The sequence below is a fragment of the Ricinus communis genome, chromosome 8, assembly GCF_019578655.1.
Source record: "Ricinus communis isolate WT05 ecotype wild-type chromosome 8, ASM1957865v1, whole genome shotgun sequence".
Taxonomy (NCBI): Eukaryota; Viridiplantae; Streptophyta; class Magnoliopsida; order Malpighiales; family Euphorbiaceae; genus Ricinus; species Ricinus communis.
The window spans coordinates 6149592-6175502 of NC_063263.1; the positions used below are offsets into that span (position 1 = coordinate 6149592).

The 25911-nt window shown below is 29.7% G+C and overlaps 3 protein-coding genes across 6 annotated transcripts; 1 reads left to right on the forward strand and 2 right to left on the reverse strand.

The window, feature by feature from the left end:
* Window positions 1–318: 318 nt before the first annotated feature.
* LOC8284731 (ubiquitin-conjugating enzyme E2 34) lies at window positions 319–4744 on the reverse strand. Of its 3 annotated transcripts, none has more exons than XM_015728135.2 (10): window positions 4629–4744; window positions 3903–4056; window positions 3551–3605; window positions 2352–2390; window positions 2151–2214; window positions 1961–2022; window positions 1827–1866; window positions 1656–1683; window positions 1110–1201; window positions 319–852 (listed from the first exon to the last, which is right to left on the reverse strand). In XM_015728135.2, exons 2-10 carry the CDS (start codon window positions 3957–3959, stop codon window positions 576–578), a joined length of 714 nt encoding a protein of 237 aa, XP_015583621.2. In that variant the 5' UTR covers window positions 3960–4056; window positions 4629–4744; the 3' UTR covers window positions 319–575. The 3 variants fall into 3 exon arrangements, with proteins under 3 accessions (XP_015583621.2, XP_002533817.2, XP_048234166.1); XM_002533771.4 differs by having other exon boundaries at window positions 4501–4630; XM_048378209.1 differs by lacking the exon at window positions 4629–4744 and having other exon boundaries at window positions 3903–4432.
* A 6573-nt stretch (window positions 4745–11317) lies between these two features.
* LOC112536939 lies at window positions 11318–12194 on the forward strand. Its single transcript, XM_025159885.2, has 2 exons — window positions 11318–11843; window positions 11935–12194. Exons 1-2 carry the CDS (start codon window positions 11623–11625, stop codon window positions 11957–11959), a joined length of 246 nt encoding a protein of 81 aa, XP_025015653.2. The 5' UTR covers window positions 11318–11622; the 3' UTR covers window positions 11960–12194.
* Window positions 12195–12316: 122 nt separating this feature from the next.
* Window positions 12317–17873, reverse strand: LOC8284733 (pumilio homolog 23). 2 transcript variants are annotated; one of them, XM_015728137.3, is made up of 11 exons: window positions 17797–17873; window positions 17231–17488; window positions 16710–17073; window positions 16207–16509; window positions 15503–15670; window positions 14688–14831; window positions 14324–14443; window positions 14020–14205; window positions 13503–13651; window positions 12961–13143; window positions 12317–12801 (listed from the first exon to the last, which is right to left on the reverse strand). In XM_015728137.3, exons 2-11 carry the CDS (start codon window positions 17461–17463, stop codon window positions 12444–12446), a joined length of 2208 nt encoding a protein of 735 aa, XP_015583623.2. In that variant the 5' UTR covers window positions 17464–17488; window positions 17797–17873; the 3' UTR covers window positions 12317–12443. The 2 variants fall into 2 exon arrangements, with proteins under 2 accessions (XP_015583623.2, XP_015583622.2); XM_015728136.3 differs by having other exon boundaries at window positions 17682–17852.
* Window positions 17874–25911: the final 8038 nt, after the last annotated feature.

Genomic DNA, 25911 nt, shown 5'->3' on the forward strand with positions numbered 1-25911 from the left:
GATTTAGAGAAAGGAACTATATACATATTTAGATAAAATTCTATAAAATGGACTGAATTCGAACTTATTTATAAAATTTTAAATTAAATCAAGCTTAGTATGAATTGGGATTAGCCTGCAACCGGAACAGGTATAAACATCATTAGGACCTCAGAATGTTTGCCATTGAGAAAGGAATTATGAGAATTCTCAAAGAAACCACTACGGTTTTGCAACAACAATGCTGTATGATTTATCGAGACGCTTTGCCATAGGCAATTAAAAATTAAACAATTAATGGGATTATGTAGTAAATATACTTCAGGCAAAAGATAGAAGGAAAAGAATAACCTATAGTACCACACATAACTTCAATTATATTTAGAAAATAAAGCCACAAGCATGCAACTTTTGGGCATCATCTAACAAACTGCCAATAGTAACATAAGAAGACCCAAGTGAGCACCAACAACCTCTATACAAGTTCTGCTAAATACTGGGCAAACCTAAGTAGCATTCCAAGAGTTCTTCAACTAGCATCAGCTTGTATGTCCGCTAACCAATCGCAACATTCTCATTTCGCAATTTATATTATATTAAAGTTGAAGCAAAGGCAACGCCATTACAATACCAAAGGCAGAAACCAGCAACAACATTAGCCAGGTTGGGAACGTTTGTTTCCCGTTTCTTCTTGCGTCCTTCAGTGTATCTCTTTTAACATCTCCTGAGGAATTGTCGAGTTTTTCTGATGTAGGTCTGGATCTATCCTCTCTTGACGCCTCTCGTGACACTTGATCTGACATAATCTGCTCAGATTGCTGCTGCTGGTTATACTTTTCCACGTACTCTGGAAACAACTTCTTAAATGTTGGGCTGCTCAGCAAAGAGTTACCAAATGAAAAAAATTTAAACCTTAAAATAGGAAGGACAAAAGGAACCTAAAGAAGGAAGGAAGAGCCTCTGTTGGACAACACCATATATATTGTAAACTCCCATCTTAGATGCCAAAACAAATAAGGAATATTTATTTCTTTTCAATGAATACACACAAGGCCAGATGCTCTAAATTCCTTCTTAAATACCAAAATAAGTAAGCTCAAAACAAGTCTGGTGAGAGTGGAGAAACATACTTCTTACAATTGAAAGCAAGAGAGGCCTTAGCCAGCCGTTGCTTCTCAGCAGCAGTAGTGTTCACACTGCCTGTCGTAGGACTGTTGTCCATCTGCAAAAAAAATTTCATCCTTGGTAAAAGGGATCTCTAGGGAAAGTCATAAGTTTCAGGTATGCTTCATGAATGCCATTGTATTAAAAACAGCGCAGGAACTATACAATTAAGCCATTCTATCAACAATACGGCCAAAATTACAGCAGCAAGCTACCGCCCCCCTCCCTCAACTCAAATTGCAACACCAGCCTATCATCCCCTTCCTCAATTCAACTAAGCCTTGATTCTGACCTAGTTGGGGCAGCTATATAGATCCTTTTCCTTCATTTCCACCCAGCTCACATCTTCCCTTTCCACCAACAACCAACCCCAAAGCCAAAAATAAATAAATAAACAAAAATAAAATAAAATGCATTAATTGACAGGAATTAATTGTGAAGCAAGATATGAACATTATAATTGTAATAACAATTGAAAATAATTGGTCAGCAAACAGCTAGAATTAACTCACCATGAAGGAAAGAAGCCCTGTAAGAATACTGCATTAACAGAAACAGGAGTATTAGAACAAGCATCCAAAGCAACATGTGCTGTATTAAGCTAAAGACCTGATGGCAGAATACTATATGATAGAGAAACCATATATAAACCCAAAACAACTCTTGAAAATCAGAAGTAGTACCTGGATACAGACCACATTGGGTTCCAACTTTCTGGATGAACTGTAAGGCAACAAGAATAAGGTCAATAAAAAATTGGTCATTGTAGGTGAGAGAATCTTGATATTCTATGAATGAAGATTCTTATAAAACTTACAATCACTCATAGATAAGCATATTTTCTTTTGAGTCATGAAACGTCCATTGGGTGTGATCATGCTATAGAGAATTTAAAAAGAAAAGGTCAAGAGAATTAAATAATTTTTTTCCTATTCTGAAAAAGAAACAGCCAAAAAGATAGAATTTCTAGAAAAAAGAAAAAGTTCAACAGCAAGTAGAGACATTACGTGATTCCGGGAGGATTATAAGGATAATCCGGAGGAAACTTGATCTTTCCATAATAGTATCCACCTTCTCACCACAATATCCAGAGATTCCAATTGTTCCAACCAAAACATTGACATCAGATTCTTGATTGAGGAAGATAGTCATAATATAGGATTGCATAATCAGTAACAAATACCAGATCAATAATAAAACTAACAAACCTGCAAAAGGTGTTCCTTCACTTCCCTCCAACACATAATCTGGATAATTTGAATTTGATTAACATCAGTATTAAGGAAAACTACTAAATCAACAACAATGAGACAGAGACCGCAAAAGCAATAGTGAGATTGCAAGAGTAAGAACTGATGCCAACAAAATTTTTACTGGAAAATACTTTCTGATGCGAGAACACTGAATAAAAGGGTAAGCAAATGAGCGAGCTAAAACAAGTAACAAATGGCTAAGAATTTTATTTACTTAGCAACAGCAGATTAACATTGAAATTATCTGACTGATAAATGCATTTAAACTACTACTCCAACATTCACATAAAATGGTCCTAAAAACAGTTAAATCTTCAGTCTCAACCACATATACCATTCTTGTGTGATTTATTTGATCTACAATGTTATTATTTCTACATGGATCTGATTCCCCTTAGTGCCTTTTTCTTATCGTAAGAGAATGATCAAATCATACTGTATATATTATATTTCAATCCTAGAAGAAATTGAATCTCGCAGCAATTAAAAACAAGAATGAAACATCAGTATATCTCCAGCCCAACTGCTGGACACTCATCTACATCATGTGCATATTCACTCTTTTTATTTTGCTTATGCCAAACATATGCCTGCCTATATGCACCACATTCTAGTTCGTGCATTGAATTTTAATAGGGGAACCTTGTAGAATTTTTTATGCATCAATTGAAGCTGGGCTCAATAGTCTTTTCTGTTGCATACACATCTTGATATCGTGCTTTCCCCAAAACAAGTTTTGCAATATCCATGAAAAGTATGATATATACACAGGCATCCCACTTCTTTCACCCCAAAGATTACAATGCCATAAAGCTTTTACTCCAAGGATATCCAAAATATGTTCTCTTAGTTTTTAATGGACGAATTTCACCATAAATACGGAGCCTAAGTTCTGCAAAGAGATTGAGTTTGATTGTAATCTCTGTTTTTTACCTCTATCCATACATGAAGAGGAGGGATGATAGTCAATTAAGAATGTTTGACTGTATCCCCCATCTATTTCCATGCGTCCCACTTCCCACTGTTAGCAGGTGTAAATGTCCATGACAGTAAAACCAGAGAATTAAATGAAAATGTTTACAGTTGATAAGTTCAGACCATTATATAAGAAACAGCACAAGTGGGATAGAAGATCATGATTAATAAGAACTTACGCCACTCAAGAATGTCCCTTGAGGAAGGACGGGCAACAACATGGGGAACTGGCTCCTACAAAACATCATAGGAAAAGAAACAATTCAAATGAATCTCTAGCATGGAAACAAGAATACATCACATATTAAAGCCTTCTAAAATACAGTTAGGAAAGACATCCAGTTTAACAAGATAATCAATTAGTGAAAGTCTTATTTCTTCTATTTAATTCATAAATAATTTGTTATAACAGTGAAAATAACCTACCCTCTACAAGAGGTAAAGTAAGGTCCAGCCATTAATGCTAATATCATAAACAGATTAAATAACAATCTAACTTCCAATTGAAAAGAAAAAAGAAGAATAACATACTTTACACAGTGCTCTATATTCCTTCTGAAGCCGAGAGACGCATGATTTCTCTGCCATCTCACAATTTAACTTAAAACAATTCACAGCACAAACAACTACTGCCTAGCTATTCCCTTTCCTTCTTTAAGTGAACTCCAAAACCTCAATGTATTGGCTGACAAAAAAATTTAAAATAAGTGCGAGTGATTTTAGCAATATATATCATGCAATAATTTGTCAATTATGTAATTAATTTCAAAGCATATAAAAAAAGAGAGCGAAATTTCAGTAATAGTTACAGCTACAGTTTTAAGATTAAGAATTCAATCAAATATTCCACACACATGGTGCCTAATTTTTGAAGGAAATCAAAATTGACCCTAACCAAACATATTAAGAAAATACACACACACACACACACACACACAAAGGAGATCAATAATCGAAGGATCAAGTGAGAAAATCTCAATTACATCAATCTATTCATATAAAAGTCAAAACAACAATCAAGAATCTACCAACAATAAGAAAATTAAACCAAAAAACCAAGCAGATCGATCTCAAATTCGAAGAAAATGGTCAAAGACAATAATAATAATTACTAAAAAAGAGGTACTACCGGAAATAAAAATATGTACGGAAGAAGGAACGGAAACGAGAAGAAGAAGAAGAAGAAGTTTGAGAGGATAAATGAGAAAAATAAAATTGAAAATTAGAAATTGTAACGGAAAGAAATTGGTTTTTTACCTGTCACTCACTCCTTTTATTTAATAAAAAGGAAAAGAGAAAGGACGAAGAAATGCAATGGGAAAGCACGGCTGTCTTGATTGGACTGTCATTTGGTGACATATTATTTTTTATTTTTCTAAATAATATAAAAAAAAAAATAGCAAAAGAAATATGCTTCGTTTCCTTGTCAGGGTCGGTAGATACTAAAACGCACCGTTTTAAAAGTTCTTTTCCCTTTTATCTTTTTTTCTGTGTGTTTAGCTATGTGTTTTTATATCATCTTATATATATATATATATATATATATATATATATATATATAACTGGAAAAGTTAAAGCTCTATGGACGTATTACATATCCTACTCATATTATCTTGGTCTTCCGACTAGGGTGTTATTTATGTAGAAAGAACACATGTTTATATAAAATATATATATATATATAATATTTTATATTTTAAATTTTTAAGCATAAATTTAATTCTAATATTTAGGAAAATCTAAAACTAAATATTATAGATATTGAATCCTGAATCACCATCAATCAGTCGTTGCATTCAACAACCTAGCTTCGTCTTTGATTTCATAGCAAAGGGAAGCCATCTCAGAGTGCTATTTCTACACCTTGCAATGAACCATATTGTTGTTTGAAAAATAATGCATATGAAAATAGCTAATTAATAATCAATAATGCATGAGTTGATAAAAGTTAAACCCTTAAACTTAAAAAGTAAACAGAAAGTGTGCACTTAGATTTTAAGGTGTTAGCTTAAAAGCTCCAAATAAATGACTAATAAAACACATAAAAGGAAAGAAAAAAAAATGATATATCCAATTGAAATTTGGAATTGCAGTATCCAATTATTGAGATGTTTTAATTGATGAAAGAAAGTAAGGTTATAAATTATGAGTGCGAGTGATTGAATGGGAGTTCTGATAATGGTACTGATAAGTAAGAAAAATAGGGTTTGATAATGATATATGGTCTTAATAATTCCTCATCTTCTACTGAACGAACTGCTCTATTTAAACCTACAAAATAACAAATTAGAGGACCCAAGCAATGCACTTTGAGTACTAATATGATGCTTAAGTTAACAGTGTATTTAAAGGGTTGAAGTTGCATGCCCCGCCTTGGGACATACTTGGAGTATTAATTCTCATAAAATCTATAGGGGATCTTTATAAATGTGCAGGCAATCTAAGTCTTGGCAAGCTCCTGCCTCAGATTGGGATGATCTCTTCAGGTGAGTATGTATATTAGTAGTAACAAAAGTGTGCTCCCGTGTATAAATTAATAATTGACTCTAAGGTTCGATCCAATCCGATACAAAACAATTTTAATTTTGATTCAATTTTATTTTACATCAAAACTATATATTTTCTCATAGTTATAAAAAAAATTATTATTAGACATGTTTAAAAGACGAGTGGGTTTGGTCGGGTTTGCATTTTTCAAGTCTTACCTCGAGTCCAACCCGGTCTATCTATACAGGTCTAAATTTTGATCAAATTCTATCCGCCTTTAAAAATATATAACGTTTTACATATAAATCTTTTGAAGGGACCAAGCTTGTTGCCGGACCTCAAAGAATCAATATTTTCAAGCCCACCTTTAAACTTCAATCAATCATTTTTCTTTCACGGAGCTCATCCTTGCTCACATGAATTTCTTAGCTCCATAATTTTTTTTGCATTGCTGTTATATGTCTATAGTTTTCATCATCTTTGTTGCTTTATATTTTTATCTTAATCTTCATTTCACTTAAGTTTTTAAGTCTTTTCGACTTTTGAATCCATTTTCATACTTATGCCTTCATCTTCATTTTTGATACTCTATGCCTTGATACTTATTTGCTTATTCCTTTAGCTACTATTACTATGCATTTTCACATCCATCCATCGTTCTACTTCATGATCTTCATTTACTCAATGTTTCTTTTCATCTTTGTAAATACATCTCTACGATAAACATTTTCACTTCTATATATTAATGACTATTAAAAATTACTTACTAGCAACAACAACACTAAATAAATTTTTGTTCATTAAAGATTGTCTACTATTGCATCATCTAAAATCACATATAAAACAAAATTCAAGCTAACTATTATTCTGTTTCATTCCATTTTTTTTATAAAAGAAAATATTATATTCTACTTTCGAGTTAATTTTAATTTTTAAGCTTGAAAATTTGACGCAATTTGTAAAGTGGCCTCACTAGATTAATAAATTAAGGGATTATATGAATTAGTTCTAGTTCCAAACTAGAATATATGCACAAAAAAAAAAGTATATTCAATTTATACAAATATAAATTTTCTGTGTATCAAATTACTGCATTTTTTATATATAATGTGACATTTGCAAATCTTGCTATAATTTTTTTTTATAATACCTAATTTATTATGTGCAATTTTTTCTAACAAAACTCATCTTAAAAAATAAGAATATTTTGTAGAACTTTTTAATAAAAAGGAAGATTAATCTAATTAATAGGTTCTTTGGAAAGAAGATCAATGAAATGTTCTCCTAAAATATTTGTATGCATTTCACTTAATTATTTATCCGTACTTATTATTCAAGTGAGTGGAAGTAGGATAATAAGCATAGGTCTAGACATTATAAAATGTAGACTCGATTGGGCTCAACTTGAACCCGTCCTGGCCACTTAAATGGAGTAAAATATATCATGGATTCTAGACCATGTAGCATCATGGTTCTAAAGTCCAAAATGCGACTCCATTATATATTGTTACTTGACTATATATGTATATTACCAAAAAAATAAAATATATATGAACAAATAAGAGATTATGATGAACATAGAAAGGTTTGTCTTTTTAATTTCTTTTAAATAACGTAAATAATAGAAAAAAGAAGGCGCGTTTTGTTTGATGAAAATGAACCATATTATACGGTATAAGAATTGCTCAAATGGTAAACTGTAACAGGCCTACTTTTGGACATCTATTTCTATATATACATGTTAACGTTTTTTTCTTTTCTTTTTCTTTTAAGTAGTATATTATATAAAATTTAAACTATTTTTTTTAATTTTTTAAACAAAAATCATTTTAATATTTATTTACTAATTTATAGAAAATATTATATGACAACTCTAACACCTTAATTATTATATAATTATTTCACATTCTTTCACCTTTTTAAATTCTTTTTCATAATTTTTACTTTTTAGATAAATTTTTTAAAATATTATATTACAACATAAAATAATTTAATTATAAATCTTAATTATCTTACAATTATTAATAAGTACTTAAAAATTCTAAAAGACATAACATGTTTATATATCCAATAAATAGACACAACATAAAATATATAATTAGTTATATGTCAATTAACTTTTTTAATATTTTTACTAAATTTTTTTAGTATGGTATCATTCAATTTTAATTTTAGTGATTTTATAATTTTTATTGACACTAAAAATAAACCGCCTATAAAGCAATTAGCTAGTTTCTTGTCTATAGTTTTACTCTTTTTCTCTTATTATAGTAAATATATATGAGATACAGATTTCAAAAAAATAGAAGAAATTATAAAGAGATTAAAAGTAAAAGAAAACTAGTTAATTATCTCGACATTGTATGGCTATTCTTATTTTCATTACAAAATTAAATTTATAGATAAAATTTAATAGATTTTTCAATATTTAGTATTATTTATAATATCTTAAAATATCAGTAAATTAAATATTTTTAATTATTTTTCTTAATTTTTTGAATATTTTAAGATCTTATTAGTGAAATAATATAGAAATTATAGTAAAAATTGATAGGTTCATATTATATATAAATATTTAGAAATTTTAGTATTTTATATATATAATATGTAGAATTATATGCTTACTATCTCATTTTATATTTATTGTCCAATTCCAGTTATCATTAGCCAAAAAGTGAAAATATAAGCTAAACACTATCAAATAGGCTGAAATAGAATTGTTGTTGCCAAGATTCAGAACTAAAGATGTCTGAATTACTATTTTAATAGGCCTACCAAAATTATGCAATGAACAAGGAGAAATTAATTAAATCTTTATGTAATTATAGACCATTATTAGTTATTTACTTAAGTTATGATAGTTAAGAGTTGTAGAAAACAATATTTGCAAGTTTTGTACTTGGAGTAGGACTCTCCAAGATAAATCTATACAAGTAGTGGAGATCAAATGCACAACAAGAGGAGATACACATTCAATCTGCATCTGTTCATTATTTTTCTTTCTGCGATTCTCTCTACAGTTCATCTTCCGCATCCACTTTACTCTAGTTTCCATTGTTCTTTTAAGATTTAAAAAGTCTTTTAAGAAGTAGACATGGAGAACCAATCATCTTCCTACTTGAATAAATTTTGGATTTCAAGAGAGCTTTTACTTTGTATCTTATTTGTATGTTTTTCTATTTAATTATAATAACTATTGGATTGAATATGTCATGCTAGTTTCATAAGTATTTAGTTTAGTCTTTTTACTTATGAACCTTGTTATTTAATTATTTGATGAATGATTTATTTACCTACATATCTTTATTAGTTTCAATTATTATTGTTAGTTGACCATCATATCAATTTAATAATAATAATGTATTAGAGATACCATCTTTATTTCAATCTATGTTGGTAAAAGAAATTTTAGTTACATAATTACTTTGAGTGGCTAAAGGAAAAATCACATTGCCGTCTCATTCATTAGATCTAGACTTAAAGTTAAATAAGAAAATTACTAAATAAATGGCTAGACTAAATACTAGTTTTATCATATAGTTCATACATTATAATCATTGCATATTTATTTTATAATTTATTATATATTTTATGAATATATTACTTTTTTAAAATATTGATTTAAAGTGTTTAGATTTATCTTTAGTACTTTATGTCATAGTTCTTACAACGACTTTGCAGTTCTTTATCATATCCATCTTATGATGAACTTACTCTTACTATATAAACGGTTTGTATACTTGCGAATACTTAATAGATATCAAAAATATTTATTAATTGATTTTAGATATATAAACTAATACTTTCAATATATTAATACCACTATTTTATAGGATTAAAAATTATTATATGATTAAAAAATTAGTTTGTTAATGAATATAATATTAAATTATAATTTAAAATATTATTTTTAAAATTAGAATTATTATCTAATTAAAAAATTAAATTATTAGTTGATATAATATTACAATATAATTATTATATTATTATTTAAGATAAAATTAGAATCATTATCTAATTAGATAATTAATATATTGGTTAATATATTATTAAAATATAGTTAATATTCTATTTTTTAGAATTAGAATTAATATTTTGTTAGAAAATATAATCTATCAATTAATAAATTAATAATTAATTATAAAATTATATATAATTTTAAATTTTATATGTCAAAAATAAATATACATGTCAAAATAAAAATTCTATATGTCAAATTATAAATATATATATATTAAAAAAATTAATTCTCAAAAAGGAAAAAAAAAATATATATATATAGTTATAAATATCACAAATTAAATCTAAAGTTAAAAAGTAATTTATAAGTAAGAGCAAGAGTTCAAATAATATGGTAAATGCAAGTATAATTCAAGATTTATATCGTGCATTCGGTTTCCTAATCTGAAGAGAAAGACATTACGAATCAAATAAACACATTTTTGCACCACTTTTGAGTAAAAATTTGAATCTCCTATTGAAGGAAACTTCCTTACGAAATGATAAAAGCAATAATCAAAGTCCTATAATCTATCTCTACGGCCCGCGATTGTTGCAATAATTTTGATTATAAATAATAATATATAAAATAAGTTTAAAAAAAAAATTATTCAATAATTGTTTGTCATATTTTAAAAAATAAAACCTTCTAAATCTTTTAGTAGTTTTCTAAAGCATCAAACTTTTCAATATGAAGAATAGGAAAAGAAATAAAAATGAAAAAGAACATTGACACTCAGTCAGTGGAAATGGACAGTTTATGCTAATGGACGACCACCTGGAGTGGTCAAATAATGGGTCCTAAAACATCAAAACATTATCTTTAGGCATCTGCCTGCCATGAGTTATATTCTTTTCCATTGTTTTGGTTAGAACAGTTCATATTGGCTTCTGTTTCTTGTTCTAACATTTTTCTGCATCAGATGCCAATGCAAATATAAACTCATTTTTGACAATAATGTGTGTACTCACCCTTTTTCTTTATAAGAAAAAAGAAAATTAAAAAGAGTTTATTTTTTATTCGTTTTCATTAATTTGTTTCATCGAACTAGTCAAGAAATACATTTTCATATTCGGTTACGTATATAAAATTACTTTATAAATATTCGTTATATGCATCGAACTAGTCAACGAGAGTGATTCAAAGAGTAAATCCGAGCTGATCTAAAATCTGGAACCTAATTTTTCATATATAAAAAAGAGTATCACTTAGAATTGGTTATGTTTTAAATCTATCAAGTAGGTCAGTATTTTCTATTGAGGCAAGTGCTACAAAAATCTATACAATGGAACATGAGAAGAAAACAGTTGAAGCTTATCTCAAGCTGAACCCACATCTGTCTCAAACAGCTGTTTAGTACCAAACATGTTTTCAAACTTTAAAGGGATCCAAAGAGACTTACTCCTTGGAAAACTAGCTTAGCAGATTATAATACTAATCCTTTTCTTCTATCTCTCAAGTTCCCAAGAAAAGAGTTAATAGTAATATCACGTGATTGATCACATGACCCTAGTTCATTATACTGTGTAATCATCAGTCATCAGAATCTGAAAGTCATCACACACAAATTTTTTGTAACAGTCAAAGTAGAGCACATGATCCCACTGCCATCAGATCCCAATTCAGATTTTTACTAATATTGCTTAACTATCAGGTTAGGTATAAGAATCTCAACTATTTATACTAGAAGAAGCCATTTTCACTCACTAGAAACAGCTCAAGAACTTGAAGTTAAAGTTAGCATAAAAAGAGGAGTTGATCAAAATGAAAGCATACGCTACAGCACTGGCTGTTCTTGCTCTTCTGCTTTCTGTTATTCTATCTGGGTGGATAAACAGGGCTCAAGCAGAGGCTCGTCCGGACCCTCGACCACCTTCCCTGTCAAATTTTCAAGGTTTCCAGGTAGATAAGAAGAATCCATTCAAGCAGGTTGATTCAAGCTTCAGAAGAATACCTCCAAGTACTTCAAATCCTACACAGAATAAGTAACCCCTCTTTGTGCCAACAGTTTCAAGCCTTTCCTACCATTGGCAAGTTTACTTTTAATTGACTTCCATACTTGTGTTTTTGTACCAGGTGCAAACCTCCGTTAGATGATTGAAGCAATATCCAAAACAGTAGATTTAGAGTCTCTACAACATTGCCTTTCTTTTCTTTTCTTTTCTAACAGTAGATTCAGAATCTCTACCACATGGCCGTTCTTTTCTTTCCTATTTTTTCCCCTTCGATTCATTCTCTTCTACCTCTTGCTGGCTTAGTGTATGTAGGTGTAACAGCAGCTCATAATGCATCTACAATTTTGTTTCCCTCCAAGATACTATGAGTTGTTACGTAAAGTGTAGACTTCTTATTTCTTTTATGTAAAGTCTTATGATGATGTCCATTTTGTTTGAAAGGATATGTAATACACAAATTGCAGCCTAAACAAAACATAACTATTCTGAGAGCACGAAAAATATAATAGAAAACAACTATAAAGGAGTCTGATATGCTACATTCAAGAACAAAATTGCCATTACTGTAATGTGGAAAGCTCAACTGAGGTATACAAGGTTGAAATTGAAAAATCAGGGAATGCAACATCATCACACTCTTAGCTTCTTTGAAGATTCTGTCCCTTTATCATGTCTGTGTCGTCTCTTCCCCTTCATATCACCGGATATGAATGGTATCTTCGTGCTTTCCATAGCTTTATTAGATGTTCCAGCAGCCTCAGAACCAGTATAACCCCTTTTGGAATATTTACCAGAGGCAAGATGATAATCAATCTCTTTCCTCATTTTCTTCAAGTCATTTGGGTTTGATGTATTCTTGGAAGTATCAGAAAGGAAGGAACCAATTTTTGACTTGTTTTCACTAGATCCAAATTCTGCATAAAACTTTTCGTAAGTTGATTGTTTTGATGCTTGGTTGGACCTCCACTGATCAGGCCAGTTAGCAAATCTGTTGCAATAAGCATACAAAAAAATCCAATGCTAAGCAAGAAATGCTAAAATGTTCCACAATTGACAAGCTGAATTCCAAACTTTTTATGTAGGCTCAAACTTGAAATTACTTCTTGGCATAACATAAATGGTCAATATAACTGGCAATGAAGCATACCTGTCAATATCTAGTTTCTTTAAGATATAAGGACCTTGCTTGGTCCTGGATAGTTCATTTCGCACTGCTAACAGGTCTGATGCTATGGCCTCTCTTAGGGACATACTACTGGCAGCAAAGCACTTATCAATTGTAAATGAGCCAGATGAGTGCACTGCAAGCTCACCAAAATGTCCTCGTAGCCTTCAGAAACTCAGAGTAATCAATAGAAATCAGAATAGTAATTTGAAGTAAACTAGCAATCTAACTTCAAAATCCAAGACAACATTTCAAGACTGTTTTGAAATGCATTTAAGATCGCAAAACGGTACACAAAACATGGACAATACAGTCCCTTTTAAAAAGGAACAAGCTGTCTCTCTACATGCAGAGATATCACAAGTTTCACGCTAACCATATTATATTGTCAGAATTTAAAATTTAATTTTGGTAGAGATCAGAACTTCCAAAGCAATTTTTTGGCAATTGTTCAAACCAGAAATAAAGAAAGAGATCAAAAGAAATAAAAATGTGAAACTACCAAGAAATGTAGCATGACATACTTCACAATTAGTCTGTGCTTCTGTTTTGAGGAAGCATTGGATCCAAGAAAAGCTTCAATAACACGTGCTCCACCAGCATCTTTTGCAGTTTGAAGGACATGTTCTCCTTCCATGGATATAAGACTAGTAATAAAAGGCTTAATGAGTCCCTGTCAAACAGAAACAGAGAATATGTAACGCTCATGCAAAATATTAGAAGCCTACAGCATAAAACCATACATGCTAATTAACTTGAATATTCTAGAGATGCCTGGGGTGACATGAAAATTTGAGATAAACACAAATAACAACAGCAGTATCTTACTTTCAACAGTCAAATAGTGACTGCAGTATCTTACTTCTGCATATAAAATTACACATACTTACCAGGCATAAAAATCACCCAAAATAACCTTTTTCTTGGTATGGCTGAACCACATTTTATAGCATCTGTTTGCAATATGATCATAAAATTGGCTACATATACAAATGATGAGGAAATAGATATAGAATCATATACACAAAGAAGGAAACATACACTTCCAAATCTGAAAATTGCCTGGAGAATCAGCGATCCCATGACATGCATCTTAATACCATTTGGCCAGTTCCAAGTGGCCTTGTCCCCAAAGGAAAAGTAACTTTCAAGAAATAGTATTCGAGGAACAATCCATCTTGGAGACTCATTTGGTGAGCATAAAGCAGCAACAAGGGCCTGGCAGCACTGCCAAACAAGCAAAGAAAAGATAACTCTTACTAAAATGATGATTTGTAAATATCAGATTCAATCACAAAATGAATTCCAATAACTTGACAAATAAGCTTTAATTTCAGAAGTAAACCTTATCTTCATGGGTATGAAGCCTTAGACTTGCAGCAATAAGTGATGCAATTACTCCTGCCTTCCCCATTTCAAGAAGATCTCTAAATTTTGGACCAAGTTCCTCCCAGATCAGCTCCATCTATTAGTCAAAACGGGAGGAAATGCTTCATCAAAACTTCAAGATATTACGACTGGGCACAACATGCTAGATGAAAAATACCTACTACATATTGTATTATACTTTTGTAATAATGTGAATAAATAATTGTCTCCATATTCTAAAATCCAAATCCACTTATACTAATAGCACCCTGATTCAAACAATTGCAAAAGATAAGGAGAAGATTGAATATTTTACAAGGACTTAATGTTAGAGCACATACTTGTTCTTCATTTCTTGCATGAGAAATTAATGCTTGAATGACAAAGTTGCTGCAATGATGGGATGAAAGCTCAAACAATGAATTCCTGAAAAGTTTTGTGAACATCTCATCATATAAGCTTTCAGGAGTCGCTACCAAGATTACCTGCAGATTTGCAGAAAATTCAAACAATCACAATTTAAGAATAGGTGCCATCTAAAAATCAATAGCATGATACAACTAATGGCAACATCATTTATAAAATATTTAGCAATTAGCATTGAGTAAGAATCTAGGTTCCCTTCCACAGCCCATTCATAACTGCTTTTGCAGCAAGGAAAACATGAATGCACATTATGTACAATACTATGCTTTAATCTTGTCCTATCATAAATCTTGCACAAGCTAGAATAAATGATTACTGGTGTCAAAGCTATCAGCTACCTGAAAAAGTAATATCCCTTTTTCCTCTAAAGAATGAGTGAATTGTCTCTCAACTATAGAAACTGGATGTAAATAAGAGCAAATTGGTTTCGAATTAAGGTCTTTTCAAATAAAAGCATGCTGAAGCTATTAACAGGAAACCGGAGAACATCCATATTGAAGATACATATCTGTAGTGTGGTAATTTTGTTAAGCAAGGAAATTGTGTATCATTTGATATCATACTTATTTAAAAGCACAAATCTTCAATATATGGAAACAAATAAGCACATTAACAAGATACACCATGGATGCAACAGCCAAAACATGCTACGAGTCAACCAGAATGCAACTTGCACCAATGATACATTTGAATGGATAACATAAATAAAATAGAATAACATATTTCTTACCTCCATTAAGTGACTGAATGCAGTTTCTTTCATCAATTCTTGAACTTCACCAACCGCTGTCGTATCTATGAAGTTCTCTTCTGTCAAATCTTCTTCTTTGAATCCAAGTAAAACAGGGATTATTGGCGTTAGTTCTTGACCTTCATGGGCTAATAACTTCAACGCTGTCTGTGGAAAGTCAAATGTTAACCAGATTTAATTACCTCTAATAGCATCATAAGAACTTTGCACGAAATAAGATCACCAGATAAGATTTCTGAAAGATTATACAATCCAACAAAGATGCATTAGAAATGCAAGAGACGGAAACAAACTGCCCTAAAAGGATAAGACTTTTCCAGTTAGCCTAAGTTGACCTGATGGCCCCTAGAACAAAAAATACCTAAAATCTACCAAAAGCAAAAAGGGAAAAGAGAAGTGTGTTTCTGAAGATAAAACAAGTACAAAAGGAAGAATTGCCCCAACTAACAGAATTAAGTGAAGTACGGACATCTAGACTTCAGAAAATTAGTTGGCAAGTGGAAAAGAGATATCAATGAGCCAGCAAAGCACCTGAAATCAGACTTCCCAGCTTAGTATTCTGGAATTAACTTAATGTTCATAATCCAGTGACAAAAAACATGAATGTTTATCTGCCGAGGCTAGCTAAATGTTTAAATGTGGTGTAAGAAAAAAGATATCATAAGAGGAAACTTCAGACATGCCTGCAGAACCAAGCTGCTGTATGGATCAACTTGCAGGGTCTTAATGTCTTTATTGGCACTTTTCAACATTTCTGATACAAGAAACTTCAGTAAATTGGGAAATGCCTGCTGACAGCATGCTGAGTCATTCCCACCAATCCAAGTTTCCTTGAGGTTTAGCCGCTCTGCCAAAATTGTTGATTGTTTTGTTCCATGAAACTCCTGGGAATCCAATGGGACTCCCCCACAAAGACAAAGAAGACTTCGAAAAACATGAGATCCATAACGATTGCACATCATATCAACAGGATTGGCAACAATCACCTGCATGAGATCAAAGAAAGCTTAAAACAAAAGAAAAATACAATAGAAAGTCATAGTCTTCTTAAGCACAAACCTCTTCAGATTTGGTCCCTTAGAAAAGCAAAAAGATGACGATGAAAAGGGAGAGGCAAAAGCAATTTCGAAAGGCCACCTTGTTATAAGAAAACTTTTAATTAAACAAGAAATCATCTACTTGATACCTTGCTTATCACAGTTAGAGTTTCTTCAATAATAGAATATGCCTCATTGTCCTGAAGATGTGTGGCTAAAGACTTGAGAGCTGTCTCAGCAACATGAGAACCAGATCTATCCATTGCAATTAAGGGGAAGAACTCTGCACAGCTCCGGAGGAAACTACAAAGGTGGTCCACATCACAGCCCTCAAGGAGATTTTGCAAAGTATGGCTGATAATATAATCAGTTGCCAGTTCGTACTCTTTCCCTCTGACTTCTTCAAGAGCATTACCACAAATAACTGCTCGCTCTTCCAAGTCAATTCCGCTACTTTCAAAAAGATTTGCAATCTCTGAGAAGTATTGTTTTGTCTCAGGATCAACCTGTTTCCTGCAAGTAATATTCATGTCGCTAACATGCATAACTGGCTACTACCAAAATGGTAAATTACCATAGCTAGAAAAATATAGCAATCCATAACAGATTTTTAAAGCAAAGTATGCATCCTATGAGGTAAAAACAAATACAAGATCTACAAATTAATTACCTGATAACCAATGGCTGTGAGGAATTTCTCGTTCTTCCATCAGCAACTCGCCCCAGTCCAGATACAGTTTTGTTAGAATTATCACCATCAAAACCAAGATTTTGTTTCTTGGCTTTCCTGCCCATGCCCTTTTTGTTTCTACCTTGTTTATAATCCTCCCCACCCATTACAATATCTTCCACCAAATTACAGCTTCTAGATGATACTAAAGCTTTTGAACCAACAGAAACCATATAGCAGAACGGCAAGAGCACTTCCCTGTAGACAAAAAACAGAACAAACATAAAGGTATGGAATCTGAAAATGAATAACCCAATATCCCAATACAATGGAAAATTCAATATACACTACAAAGCATCTATAAAGCATCTTTCTTTTATAGCTAATTGTATTTGATAGAGACGAAAAAAGACATGAATCAGTGAATCAATTAGTAAGTTCAATTTCAGACTTGAATTGGGAGCCTCAAAGCTAGAATCTTTTCAAGTTGGCGTCCTTTTTACTTGATGAACAAAGACTTCGTCTGAAGAAAATATTTGAATTCAGTAGAGCAACATAAACCTTACCTTAAACCCTAACTGGCAAAGGTGCGGGGAGAGAGAGACAGAGAGAGGGAGAGGGAGAGAGAGAGAAGGAGAATCTGTTACTTTGTAAATCTGTTAATTCTATTTGGGCTACATTATTAGCCCAAACTTCTCTTTTTGAAATGGTAAAGCCCAATACTACAATTTATTTGGGCTTAATGTAGCTGTTTTCATTTTAAAAAAAAAATTAATTTTAGAAAAAAAAAATTTGAAAATTACTCCCTATTGTTTTTAGAAATATTTATTCTTCACCTTCTTTATCTTTTTTATTTTTCTAAAATTAATTTTAGATACTTTATAAATATCTAATGTATACCATATTTTAATAAACATATATCATTTGCTATTAAAAAATTAAGTTAAATTATATTTTATTATAAAAAATTTAAATACTTAAAATATAATATTATTTAGCAAATGTATATCTTTTATTATTTAATTTTTTTAAATTTATATTTTATTTTATTTAAAAAAAATTAAGGTATCTAAGATATATTTAATATATACCAGCATATGTTTCTTTTTTTTAATATATACGGATCATATACTTTTTTGTCTTATAGCAATTTATGTCATTTTTTGGATATGATATTCTCAATACATTTTTAAATCTTTAAATTAGAAAAAAACTTTTTAGATTGATTTATTTATTTATCAATCATTAATATCACAAACAAAATAAAATGCAATAATATTTTTTAACAATTAATATGTTTTAGATTCATTGTCTCTCAAAAGTATACTGAATATGTACTCTTTTGAAAAGTATATCCAACATATATATTTTCATCTGAAAACCAAATCGAGTATTTTTATAAATAAAATTTTATTTTATGATATTTTTGTAAATAAAATTTCATTTTAAAGTATTTTTGTAAATAAAATTTTATTTTTTGATATTTTTATTATCAGCAATTTTTATAATTATTTTATAGCATTTATAGCATTTATAACAGAAACTCTTTAATTGATGAAGCTTCAGTTAGCAATAATTATAGAAAAATAATATTTCGGATGAAAAATAAAATAAAAGATGTATTATAAGTTTTTTTTTTAGGGTGAGGTGAATATATAAAATTTATTTTTTATTTATGACAAATTTAACGAGCAATAAATTATACAACAAAATATAATAAATTTCTTATACTTGCTATAATAATAAATAAAATTTAAATTTAATACTTTTACCTTTTTTAGAGCAAATACTCTAATCGTTATAGTATGTACGAAAGGTAGAAATTGAGAATAAAAATGACAAAGAGACTTTTTTATTTTATATAAACAACATATTACATGTTAATGTCACATAAAATACACATGACTGATTGCTAGTCTTTGAAGCTACTGAATAACAAAATCTATGTTGTCACTATTTTATTATACTAGTTTTTCACCCACGTGCGTTTCACATAAATATTAATAATTCAACTCATTTATAATAAAAATATAATAATTACTAAATTTAAAATAATAAATACTATTAATGTAAAATTGCATAATTCTTAAATTATAATTAGTTCATTTAAATTTTATTTTTGAAAAGCAATGAATCCATTTATATCTATAAATGCATTAATTGAGTTAATTTTAAAATTTTTAAGTAATTGAACTCAATATTCTCATAATTCAAATAAATTTTACAATAATATTAATAATTTGTCATTAATAAGTTGAAATATTATTAACCAAAATTGAAATTTTATTTTTCCAAACATCTCATCATATGTTTGGTAAATATGACTCATTCAATTTAAATATCCACAGTCTCCTAGATTAATATTTATTTTATAAATATATTTTATTTATTTATATTACATGCAATAATATGTACTAAAGAATAATCCTATCACAACTTTTTTTTTTATATGTAAGTAGAAATAGTTCATGACTATAGAAACACACATAAATTGAAGGAGTTTTCATTTATAGCTTCTTTTACATATTTAGCCAGTTGATATAAATTCCTAATGCACAAATTAAAAGTGTTTCTACATATGAAATTCATTATTAATTTAAATTACTTTTATGATTTTATCTTTTTTAAGTAAAATTTCTCATTGAGTCAACATTCTAAAGTATTGACTCAATTCCTTTATTTTCAGACAAAATAAATATAAAATTTATATGAATTTTTGACGTTATTTAAGTATTTTCTCAAATTTTGGATTGATCTTATAACTTCTTCAATGATCAGTATCTACGTATTTGTTCAATTTAGCAAACCTAAAGCTTTTGATGTTAGCCAAAATATAATTTTCTTAGTATTTTATCATATAGATTTAGTAATGATTTTATTTCTTTTAAATATTTTAGTTTTTCACTCAATAAATGTCAATAGTTTTATTTTTAGTGATATGAAAAGTCTATCTAGTTTGTAAGAAAATGTAGATTGATTATATAATTACTTTACTAGTTCTATCTTAACTATATTTTTTTATAAATAATTTATATTCTATAATTGTATTTACAATTGTTCTTGATAATTATATTCTATATTTATAAATTAAATTATAGTTGAGACTGATTATTTAATATTACTTAAGTAGCTAGACTTATAAATAATTAATTTCTACTTAAATACTTCTAATTCATTAAATTAAAATTTTTACTTTTCTTTTATCTAAAAGTAGTTAAACTTGTAAATGATAAAATAATTATTAAATCCAAACTTAATAAATATAGAGATTTATATAATTTTATAAAATAAAATTTAAATCCATCATAATGACTAATTGAACATTGTCTAATATTTATTATACTATGACCTAAAATAATCTAATACTTATAATTTTTGGTTTTCTTTTAAGAACAAAAACCTTAGATTTTTTCTTGATTTTAAAGTCAAATTACTTTTACTATTAGTTAATGCATGGCATATTATTTTTGTTTTTTTTTTCCCTCCTACACACATACATATACGTGTGCTTTTTTATATTTAAGTAAAATTGGTATTCAACATATTAAATTTGATATTTAAATTTGTTATTTTTTTTATTTTTAATAGAATTTTAGTTTTTTTTTTTTTTTTTATTGTAATGTCCTATCTCTATATGAATTTTTTCCATATATTGCTATTAAATATTATCTTTTTTATTAAATTAGTAAAAAATTAAATTGGTCAATCTTTATAATCTTGTAGTGTCCTGTCTCTATATAAAGTTTTATCCTTACACTACTATTATCTATCATCTTTTCTATTAAATTAGTAAAAGACTAAATTGTTCAATCTTAGCAACAGTAATTATAAGGCTCTTTCGATAAATTTATTCGTCATCTCTCTTCTTCACACTTTTATATATGTTTGTTTGGCCTAAAATTATTTAATTTAATTAATTAATTAGTTAATAATTAAAACAAACGGCTAAAAGATTTAGCACCACGTTAGAAGAAGAAGTTAATAGTGGTTTTCAAGTCACCACCACTTGTGTACTTCAACTCCCCAAATAAACGAGATAATAGAGCTCCACATTAACAAAACACGGAAGTATATAACTAAGTAAATTGGAACTTGGGATCTCTATAAAAAGCAGACATCCAGCAAAGACCGGGGGACCATCAAGCTTTTCAATTCCAGCCTTGTTTCAATTCAAGCTTTTCAATTCCAAATTATTATTTCAATTTCCAACAATGTTGATATTATCATTAATGCAAATCAATTTTCTCTCAATCAAAATCTTAACCTTTAGTCTCAATTTAATTTCTTGCATCAAACACAATATTTGCAAAGGTATTCAATTAGTTTCTAAGCAAATTGTGGCAGATGAGCTTAGGAATTCACAGTTCGTCTAATTATAAAAGTCAAAGCGCAATTCAATTTTAACGGTTCGTGTACCTTACACACGTGGCACACTCGGGATCAATTTTCTACCAAACATATTTTGGCACGCTCAATGGGATCCCTCCTAAAGAATGTCATCAATTTTAAAAAAAAAAATTTCTTTTAAAAATTATATTGCCAGGTCTAAGACTTGGACTTTGTACCTGTAACAGCAAGGCACAATCTGAATGTTCCTTATGAATGGGGGTTTACTCCTACTATGATCCATATTATGATACAAATGAAGAATGAAATCTTGTTTCTCACAAAGAGAATCATTATCATGATGCCCTCTACACCCTAACAGCACATGTTGTAGAAGGGCAAACAAATTTTTTATTTTCAGTAAATATTTTTGATACTAACACTCATTCATTAGCTGATAATTTCAGGATTCAAGCAAAATTGGCGTGCAAACATATGGAAAAGATTATGAAAAGCCAAAATGAAGTAACTAAAAGATTATGACAATAATTTAGTTCAACAATGACTAATATTATAGAAGAAGTTATTTCAAGCTTGGTTCTAAAAAGTCTTAGGCTAAAGGGTCACGATGTTTTGTCAATGCCTTTGAGGTACACTGATATGGAAGAGCCTATGGAAAATTCATCCATAAGTTATTCAAAGAAAAATGACCATTAAATAAATATAGAAAAAAGTTATCTTTCACCACAAAAGATGGAAGAAAAGAATAATTATATAAAGGCACCACATGGTCACTTTAATAGTAGGTCTATGTCGCCACATCAAGTTTTTACTGTTAACAAACTCGGGGGCATTCCTCAAAAGTCCCTCCATATATTCCTAAAAGTTCTCGTAAAGAAAAAAGCAAGCAAGCAATATCAACAGAAAATAAATTAAGGAGAAACTAACCAATTCTCTAAGAAATCTGCGAAGACACGGCCGCCTCATTAACATGCCATTTTCAATTATCATCTTTGATTAAAAAAGAAAAGAAAAGGAAAGATCTGTAGATGAAAAATAATTACGCAAATTGTGGATCCCTAAAAAAAACTTAGTTAAAGAAGATAATTCTTTAGAGATTCACAATGGGAAAGTTTTTTATAAGATATGGATTTCTAAGCAGTTCTTGGTAAAATACAAGCAAAAACAGAGAAATAATGTTCATGTCTGTAGGAATTCAACTCCTTTATGGGATTGCATAAGAAACACTCAAAGCATCATGGAAAAGCTAATCAACCGTGGCACCAACCACTCATAAGAATACAAGATGAAAGACTTTAAAGGCAACATGGTGATTTAAAGGGGGTGGTAGTTGATAAACCAGTAGAAGATCTTACCTCTACAAAGGAACATATGTCAATATATATTAAAGAGGTAATCAAAAATTATAAATTTTATCTGTTGGAATCACAATTGGCATTAAATTATTTCTATTTGTTTTCTTAATTTTATTACCAATTACTTGTGTCTGATTGGAAATTTTATACCTTTATGCAAACTATTATATATTAACTAGCTTGTTTGATTTATTTTATTTTTTTTGTATGGAGAGAAAAATTATTATTGGCTAGTAAGATTACAGAAAGAACTGCACAAAAGGGATAATAGATCTAAAAAAAAAACTAAACAATGAGGCATAAAGCCGACCTACGGCCAAGAAAAAGATCTTGGAATAATATTTTTTATTACTCTTGGAATTTATGTAAGGCCAAAATAAATGACTAATTTTTTCTTTTAGTTATTTTCTATTATTTGTTATTTTATTGTGAAGTTCTAAACCACCATTCAAAAAATTAAATAAAAGTATGCCTCATGGCCATTTTTATTTTTATTTTTTTAGTGTCCTATTTATGATGTGTAACGATTGAATAATGAATAACAAAGATTATGCAAGATGAGATAAAGCACATGCAGAAAGTACATGATAATGGAGGCACTCAGTGAAAACATGTCCAATATGAAGATAATATGAGGAAGCAGTACGCATACATCAAAGTTAACGAGAAAAGAAGCAAAGCACCTCCCCAAACAGAATGAGCTATATCTTCATAATAGATAGCGTTGGTGGTCTCAGAAGAATCATAATGATAAACTCGGCGTTGATCCACAGCTGTAAAACTAAACAGGTGCACACGTTTTAATTATTTTAATTGTTAGAAACTTTAAGGATAAAAGCCTCATTGTATAGGTATTTGGGAACAAAGCATGTTATGATTTAAATATTTTATTAGTCCTAGGAATATATGATTTCTCAAGGAATAAATATGTGGAAGACCAATAAAATATTTAAAGTGGATCTCAAGTAGTTCATCAAGTTATAATTGTTCTTAGGGGACCTAATAATACTTTTAAATATTTTAAGTCAGGAGCCCCAAGTAGTTCTCCAAGTTAGAATTGTTCTCGGAGATATAGTAATAATTTAAAGTATTTTAAGTCGGGAGCCCAAGTAGTTCCCCAAGTTAGAATTATTCTTAAGAAATCGATAATATTTTAATATGAAAACCCAAGTAAAACTAGTTCTTGGCAATCTAATTTTGTCTATCGAGTTTTCTAAATTAACCGATAATATTTTAATATGAGATCTCCAAGTAAAATTAGTTCTGGGGTTTGTCTATCAATTCCCTAAGTTAACTGATAATACTTCAATTCGGGAGCCACAAGTTGGAAATATTCTTGAGGATCTAGATAATATTTTAAAATATTTCAGTTCGAGAGCTCCAAATTTAAAATTCTTGGAGATTCAGATAATATTTTTAAAAAAATCTGGCTACATCCTAAAAATCTTTCTAGCAATTCAAATATATTTTTATAGAATTACCCAACAAATAAAAACACAAAAATCAAAGAAATTGGATAAGAAAATTCTTTTTTAACATTTTTCTTTAATAAACTTGGAAAGACTTTTTGTAGGTGAGTAAACTTTCCAGTACCAAGAATTTATGCAGATAAAATCTCACCAATTAACTCAAAGAGTCACGTATAGAGGAGATGGTTTCAGTTTGAACCAAACTAACGAACTCTCAGTTGAAACTTATGACGGTGAAGATTGATCGATTGGTGAAGGGAAGACTGTTGATGCAGCACTAGCATCATTGAATGAAAAGAGGCAGTAGCAAACGAACAAGCAGTGATGGTGTGATGGTTGTCTTTCTCAACAACGTGCGATTAATGAAAAGCAGGCTACGAAGTTAGTGAGCCGTTGTCTTTTCGGGCGCAAGGTAGCTGAAACGAAGAGGTGCCACTGGTAGAGAGAGAAATCCAAAAAGAAAAAAAAAGATGGTTTATTATTGCTACACGTGTTAAGTACGGAGAAGAACAATGGAGCTGATTTACATGTGTTATTGCCAAATACTGGCCAATACACGCGTTGTGAGCAATTGTTTGAACTATAATTATTTGTTCTAATTAATTAATTTAATTTAATTTAATTTATTAATTAATAATTAAAACAAACGGCTAAAGGATTTAGCACCACGTTAGAAGAAGAAGTTAACAACGATTATGTCCAAGTTACCACCACTTCTGTACTTCAACTCCCCAAGTAAATGAGATAATGGGGCTCTATATCCCAAGTAAAGTGAAACTTAGGGATCTCTATAAAAAACAGACATCAAGCAAAGACTTGGGGACCAACATTAACACCAAAAATAACTACTGCACAATAAAGAAATTCTACAGCAAGTTCTTTAATCATTCAAGCTTGTTTCAATTATTCAAGCTTTGTTTATTTCAATTCTAGCCTTATTTCAATTCAAACTTTTCAATTCCAAATTGTTATTTCAATTTCCAATAATGTTGATATTATCATTAATGTAAATCAATTTTTTCTCAATCAAAATCTTTAGTTTTTACTCTCAATTTAATTTTTTATATCAAATACATTATTTTCAAAAATACTCAATTAGGATCTAAATAAATTGTAGCAAATGAGCTTAGGAATTCACAAATAGTTTGATTATAAAAGTTAACATGCAATTCAATTTCAACGTTTCATGTATGTTATCCAAGTGCCAAGCGGCAAGCTTAATATCAATTTTCCATCCAACATCAATTTTTCACCAAACAATATGTTACGATGATATATTATGATATCCACGTGTGAGTACATATATATATATATATATATATATATATATATATATATATATATATATATATGTTTTCTTTAATAGATTCACAATTGGTGGTGGTCTTGACTTTCTAGTATTGATGTTCGGGTTGGACCGTGTTTCAGCTAAGTTCAAGTGTGTCGTTTTTTATTGAAAAGTTTTATACGGAATGATCATCCAAGATGTGTACCCATAGGGAAATCGTCC